The sequence below is a fragment of the Tupaia chinensis genome, unplaced genomic scaffold (assembly GCF_000334495.1).
Source record: "Tupaia chinensis unplaced genomic scaffold, TupChi_1.0 Scaffold143796_1, whole genome shotgun sequence".
NCBI classification, from domain to species: domain Eukaryota; kingdom Metazoa; phylum Chordata; class Mammalia; order Scandentia; family Tupaiidae; genus Tupaia; species Tupaia belangeri.
The window spans coordinates 5,045,530-5,053,032 of record NW_006203646.1 but is presented as its reverse complement, the minus strand read 5'-3'; the positions used below and the strand labels follow the sequence as shown (position 1 = coordinate 5,053,032).

General features: G+C 41.5%; 1 protein-coding gene across 2 annotated transcripts in view; it reads right to left on the bottom strand.

The window, feature by feature from the left end:
- Window positions 1-234: 234 nt before the first annotated feature.
- The window catches only part of TIMD4 (T cell immunoglobulin and mucin domain containing 4), a 38,828-nt gene continuing 31,559 nt past the window's right edge, over window positions 235-7,503 (bottom strand). For both annotated transcript variants that reach the window (XM_027766958.1, XM_006165093.3), the window contains exons 6-9: window positions 5,158-5,204; window positions 3,339-3,450; window positions 1,544-1,583; window positions 235-376 (exon numbers count right to left, since the gene is read on the bottom strand). In XM_027766958.1, the coding sequence (XP_027622759.1) occupies window positions 292-376; window positions 1,544-1,583; window positions 3,339-3,450; window positions 5,158-5,204 (284 nt within the window). In that variant the 3' untranslated portion in view covers window positions 235-291. The remainder of the gene's footprint in view (window positions 377-1,543; window positions 1,584-3,338; window positions 3,451-5,157; window positions 5,205-7,503) is intronic.

The following is a 7,503-nucleotide window of genomic DNA, read 5'->3' as shown; positions in this document are numbered from 1 at the left end:
GAGATTGAATGGACTCCCTTGAGTGTGTAATGAGTTCACTATCATGGCAAGTGTTCAAGTCTAACATGGAAAACCACAGATCAGTAGTACTACATAGATCATTAAAGCGCTGAACCAAAAGAGGGCCGTCTTTAAAGTACCTTTCACTTGTAAAATTAAAGGCAGACTGCATTAATAACATCAATGGAATAGGGGAGGCATTTTTTAAAAAACAAAAACCAAAACAGTCTAAGACTTATTTTAATGTTTAAGTGTCATGTACCCTCCTCAGTCCTAAGAAAAACCAGCATATTAGAGTACAAAAAGGCCGTCTTCGTCTTCTCTTTCGTGCTGCATGTCATTGAGGACATTCTTATTTTCATCAATGATGTCTAGCCTGTGAGGAAGAAAAGAGAGGCTGATGATGGGAAACAGACCAGAGAAAAAGCCAAATGGATGCTGCTAAGTTACAATACAACTACCTGAAGGTGTTAAGAGTAAAAAGGGCTCAGAGACCATTCAGTTCAACCCTCCCATTTTATAGATGGGAAAACTGAGGTGGGAGGATAAAGGCTTTTGTTAGTCTATCATAATAAAGAGTTTCTTAGAGGGCCAGTAGGAGGCATGATGGTTAAAGCACTGGATTCCCACATGGCCAACCATAGTTCAAGTCCCATACCCAAGGACTTGAAAATCTCACCGGGCACCCAAAATCCCAGGAGGAGAAGGGACTGTGGCATGGCCATCCCCCCTGGGAGGTGATTTCTCACTTTTCCTCTTTCTGTCTCTCTCGGCAAGCATACACGCCCTATGGCAAAAACCTAAATAAATAAACAAAAAGTTTCTTAGCAAAATATAAAATCATGATCCAAATGCATTTATTTACCGAAAGGATCACCAAGGCCATCTCTGTAAGAATAAGGATGGTCACCTTGCTAAGTCTCGGCTTCGCCACACGTTAATGTTTATTTGTTAAGAAATACTGTGGCATGGATGCAATTAGCTAGTGAAGGCCACTTTCATCAAAGGTCTATACATCTTTTCCTTTCCTTCCCAGAAGGTGATAGAAAAGGGCACATACCTAAAATCCTGTAGCAGGTTTTCTTCAAACACTATTTTTGAAAATTCCAAAAAACAAAAAATACTGCTCTCATAGTCTAATTGGGCAGGGGAACCAAATCCCAGGGATAATATTCTATATGTGGTTTTCATTTTCCGTATTACCAACTCTCCTCTCAATGAAGTCCAGTTTAAAGGACCTGAACAAAAAATGTCAAGCAAAGTGTGACAGATCACCTTCTCTCTTTTTATTTTATTTTTATTTTTGCCTACTCTATTTCTAGAAATGCCACCTGCCTCTGTATGTGCCTTTTGGACAGACATGCAGCATCAACCAAGACAGGTTAACGTGAGCTATCTTTTTCACCTCGCATACCGCATCTCTCCCACCAACCCTGTGTTTAATCAGAACACAAGCACAAGTCATTAAACCACTGAATAGTATCTAATCATTTGTAACAGCTTGTACAATCATTACAACAATCAGTCATGCAAGATGAATTACCTTGTGTGTTTCTGCGAACAATAGGTTTTAGCGATTGCCCCTGCAAAGACAAAGCCGCAGTGTGAGTGAGCAGAGTAGTTGTACTAGAAATGGGAACTGCCAGAAGACCAGCACTACCTTATGAAGAGCAGACGCTGGCCGGAGATGAGACCTTCGGGAATGACAAGCAGAAAAAGCCATTCCTTTTCCCAGGTCGAACGCTAGCCTTTTCAGATATCCAAACTGGTCCATCAGTTACAAAGTTGGCCAAACATTGCGGCAGTGGTGTTAAGCTGTTCATTTTGGAGACACTCGCCCACCCAGAATTCAAGTTCTCAGTTGGATTTTAAAACACATTTTCAAAAGACATACACCAAAAAAAAAAAAAGACATACACCAAACTTCCCCGAACTATAACCATGACTTTGCATGAGGTTAACAGCAAGCTTTCAGTAAGCTCTAAATTTCTTTCTGCAGTATTCACCTGCAAAACTAAAGTGCTGAAATATACAGACTCACTACTGTTTAAAATAGCTGACATGGTTACTGGTGTGATCTCCTGACTTACTGCCCTGAAATAGCATTCATTAACGACTATGGAATAATTTGTCTCCTTATTATAATAATGTCAGGTTACCAGGTGTCCTGAGACTACACTTTGTATGAAAACCATAAACCCTGTTTCATAGCTCCTTTTTGCAGTGTTTTAAATTTCATGTGAGTGTGCGTGGCAGTGGGTGGGGATAGAAAAAACCATGGGTCCGCCTGAGAATGTAATAAACACTATGGATCCTGGATCCTGAAAAATGGAGACATGAGCATACACACAGTTTTGCATGTGATTCCAGGACCCTGCATCTTCTCTGAAGCCCAGCTGTGACCTCCAGGTTAAGAAAGCTTGCTTGGGACCAGCACATGCTGAAATGGTTATGTTGCTTGACTTCTACATTGTCAACTGTGGTTCCAGTCCCAGACCAGGTCACTTAAAACTCATGTTGGTCGCATGTGCATTCATGCTCAAGATCCCAAAAGGGGAATGGAGGAGAAGGGATTGTGGCATGGCCATCCCCTCTGAAGGTGTGAGCTCACCAGACAGACAGAGAGAGACCCATAGGCCCTATTTTTATAAGGAGCTGTATAGTCCACGACATTATTTTCTCTTCTGAAATTGACTGTTTTATAGTCTTTCCTCTTTCTTTTCTTCAAGAACAAGTATTATTGCCAATGTCTTAATGCATACTACACTTTCCCAGTCCCACCGGAAAAATGAAAAAAAATTATGGTATCTATAGATACTGAAATATATATATGTATATATACATATACATATATATATACATATATATATATATATACTGCTTGCTTTACAAGAACAGGTTAAAAGACCTGTATCATTCATGGTTTTCTTCCAGAGATAATTGTGACCCAAGGAAGAGGGTAGATGAGGGTTTTCTCGACCCTACAACAATGGCAATAATAATAACAGGACTTTCCATTATGGCAGTAATGAGGATCCGATGAATCAGGCATTGGGACTGGCACAGAGTAAGTGTCCAATAAATGAAGGTGCTCATCTCCTTTTTTTGTTCTTCAAAATACAAACTTGACTAGAATGATAGATAAGTCATTAGCACCTTATGGAGGATGAGTTGGAAACCTGCTACCTCCCTGGTTGGGTTGGGCATGGAGATAGAACTGAGCCTCTTTGGAGAGGGGAGAAAGGAACAAGAAGCAGAGAAAACTCACTATCAGATCCTCCTGGAGTCACCAAGGTGAGTCACCTGGGCTCCATGTCACCTGGTCCAGTCCTCCTTACCTCGCAGAAGAAACGCCGTGAGCAATACCAAGAGTACACATCCCACGGTAGGAGCAATGATCAGTAGCAGGATGAAGTTGTTCCTCTGGTGAGACACATGCAGGGCTGTGGGCTGCAGGATTTAAAGACAAAAAAATAACTGTGTTGTGCGTGTGTGTCCCACTGTCAAATCTCTTTCCTGACCACTGCCTAAATCCTCTGAGCTCTCCCTACCCCAGTGCGGTTCTTGTCATGGCTGACTTAGGCTTCTAGAGAAAACAGGATTAAAGGGAAAACAGAGCTCGATTTCGAGTTCTCTATAGCTGTGGCTCTCAAAGTGGAGAGAACCCATGAGATCCAATTGATTTTTATGAGGCATTATTTGCCATTTCCACTGCCTTCTCTCCTGAGCTAGAGCTGCAGTTGCCCAGAGGTCATGTGACATGTGATCACTCTCCCTTACACCCACCGTGCAGAGCGGATATGAAAATCGCTCCTAGTAAGCCACATACTTATGGGGTTTGCAAAAATGTAAAACAGTGCCATTTTTCTCATGAACTTTCTTTTTTCATTTCAATAAATATAGTTAGCTATCACAAACATGCTTGTTTCGTCTTTAGCTTTTTGCCATAGGGCACATGAACTCACTGGAGACCGAGTAGGAAAATGAGAAATTGTCACACCACAATCCCTTCTCTTCCATTCTCCTTTCAGATTTTGGGCACGCACATACACACACCTGGTGAGATTTTTCAAGCCATCAGGTCCAGACTTGAACTGTGATCAGCCATGTGGGAGTACAGTGCCTTTACTACCACATGACCTGCCAACCCTGAAACATGTTATTTATGATGTGGTTTTGCTCTTCTGGTTTGTAAATGAATTAATAAATATTTTTAAAATCTCTCAGTTCTACTTTTTAAGAGTATGAAGAGGCCATGACACCAAAAAGTTTGAGAAATGCTGGCCTCTAAGCAGCCATCCAGGCATCTTATAGGGGTTAGACCAACTGCCATTGACCAGGCCCTGTCAATGTTCTCCTTTCCTGCCTATTCTCAACACATGGAATCCCAAAGGGGTGAGGACAGCAGCAAGGGCAGTACAATTGTTCTCTAAAGAGGGAGATGGGGGGACCAGCAGTTGGTGTAATGGCTATGTCGCTGGACTCCCATGTAGACGACCATGGTTCAAGTCCTGGACCTGGTGGCTTAAACTCATGCAGTGCGCATGTGCGTGCATGCCCAAGATCCTGAGAGAAGAATGGAGGAGAAGGGATTGCAGCATGGCCATTCCCCTGGGGAGGGGTTGGGGGCGGTGATTCTCTCTTTCTGTCTCTCTGTCTGGTATAGCAGAAACCTCTCAAAAAAAAAATTTTTTTTAAAGAGAGAGATGAGAAAGAAACATTGGAGAATCTTCACGCTTCCTATACACATCCATATTGCCTAAAGTTTTTTTTTTTTTCACAAAGTAACCTTAATCACCTTTCTAATAATAAGAATAAATGAAAAAGACTCTCAGAAAATAAGAGAATACTGGTAGCAGGTGTTAATTTTACAACATGTCATTAATCCTAGGTCACAAAAAAGGAACACATCATGATTTTTGCATGTTTTTGAATTTATTTATTATTTTTTGCTCTTTGCTTTTCAAAGCCTCTCCACATTCAGAAGTAAGGATCAATGTTATTTCTGCCAAGAGCACAACTTTAGCTAGTTTTTAATAGTAGTGATACATTTTGTCCCTTAGCAACGTGTGTTTCCCTGGTCGCATCTCTGCAAACCATTACTGTGGATTTTAGAAATATAAGTCATACACTTCAAATGCTTCACAGACTTTTTACCTGTTCTGTTCTCTCTTTACTTTCCTTATGAATTGTTGTCTCGAATGCTAGCAATGAGAAAGAGAAAAAAAAAAGTTGTTATTTTTCCCCTCTGGTAGAATAAAATATCATATCCTGAAATAAGTAAGTAAGTATATCAAAGCCCATCTTGAACGTCAGCTGACATATTTAATCATTTTTGTTGTTGTTTTTAATTTACCCAAGGATGCTCTGAGACAGAGAAGGAGAGAAAGAAAGCAACCCCCCAATGGGATGTGGTCACGTCACAATTGCTTTTTCTCCATTTCTCCACCCTGTTAGGATCTGAGGCACACACACACCTATTGTATTTTTTGAGCCACTGGGTCTAGGATTTGAACCACCTGGTCAGCCATGCAGGATCTGGTTTGCTAAACTACTAGGCAATAAGACCGCCTGTATTTAATAATTTTATATCATCTTTTCTTTTTTTTATACAATTCATTTATGCATATTTATTTTACATGGTTTTAATCTGAAGTGTGTTTGATATTCAGCATAGCATATCCTATGGGAAAGAACATCTCCATTTTTTTTGGAGAGATTTTTGCTATAGGGCACATGTGCTTGCCAGAAAGACAGAGAGAGACAGAAAGATAGAAGGCAAGAGATCACCCCCCAGGGGGATGGCCACACCACAATCCCTTCTCCTCCATTCTCCTCTTGGGATCTTGGGCACACATGCACATGGCGCCTGGTGTGAATTTAAGACACCGGGTCCGGGACTTGAACCACGGTTGACTACATGGGAGTTCAGTGACATAGCCATTATGCTAACTGCTGGTTCCGAACGTCTCCATTTTATACATGGGTAGAGTGAGGCAATGGGCCAACAGGTAGTGGGGTCTGATTTTTCTGTAGGCTCTAGGAATGGTTTCAGGACGTTTTTTTCCACCCAAAGGTCATGAACATTTGCTGAAGAGAGAGGGAGAGAGAGAAAGAGGAAAGCCAGAAAGTACCCTCGATGGGGCATGATGAGGCTACAATAACTTCTCCTCCATTTCTACCTTCTTTCAGGATTTTGGGCATGCGTGCACACGTAACCAACCTGTTCTTCAAGCCACCAGGTCCAGGACCTGAATCAGGTGGTTGGCCATGTAACAGCTGCCTTTTTTATTGGTTTTCTTTGTTATAGAGCACGTGTGCTTGACAGGGAGAGAGAAGTGAGAAATCAGCCCTCACAGGGGAGAGCCACACTATAATAACTTCTCCTTCACTCTCTCTGGATTTTGAGCCCACACACTTCGGGTGTTTTACAAGCTACTCAAAATGTGTAGTCAGTCATGTGAGATCCAGCCACCTTAACTACGAGACCATGGGCTTATCCACATTCAGGACATTTATCCAATAAGAAAATTTGTCAGTCTGTCAGTTAATAAATATTTATTGAGCACTTCTCATAGGCTCATTTATTATACTAACTGTAGTATAGATTTCTTGGAATTTACAACTGAGTATAGAAAACTAATTTTAACAAATAATGTGAACAGTTATAACTGTGCAATTCTGAGAAGAAATAGTATAGGATAACATAGGGGCATATGATGAAGATTGCCCTGTTCTAGAGGGTCAAGGAAAGCTTCCTTGAGCATGGGAAGTTTAAGCTGAGACATAGAGTAATTTATTCATAACCAATAGTTGAGTTACAAGGGAATCGTATTAAGAACCTACCCAGTGCTAAGCACTGTTCCAGGCTCTGAGAACACTGATGTAAATATGGCATAGCCCCTACCATCAAGAAATTTACAGTACAGTAGGGAGGAGAACCCAAAAGATTATTTCAACCTGATAGCCAAGAGTAGAGACCGTGTGTGCACAGGCCAATGGGGAGGGCCAGTAGAGGAGAGGCACGGGCCTAACATCGTAGTTGAGTGAAGATTTTATGAGAATAAGCCTCCATGAGAGCAAGGTACCTGTTTCCTTATTTAACTGTGGGGCCCCAATACAGCCTGCCAAATACCTGGTGCTCAATAAATGTTTGTGGAATGAATAACACCTGAGCTAAGACTGTGTAAGAATTAGAATGGTGGCAAAGTCATTTCAGATAGAAGAGCATCAGCAAAGCTGTAGCCAACATGAGACAGCATGGCTCCTGTGACAAACAGCAAGAAGCTAGGATGGTATCAAATGACGGGAGTGGTAGAAGATGAGCAGGGTGTGGAGGAAGCAGTTGTGGAAGGCCTTTTCTTTCATGCTGGTGAATCTTTGATTCTGTAGGCAGTGGAAAAACCACCGAGACGTTTAAGCATGACATGGTCCAGTTGACAGGACATAGGAGCCCAGATGGGAATTATAGTCTGATTCCAGGTCTGAAAAGAAGGGTTAGAA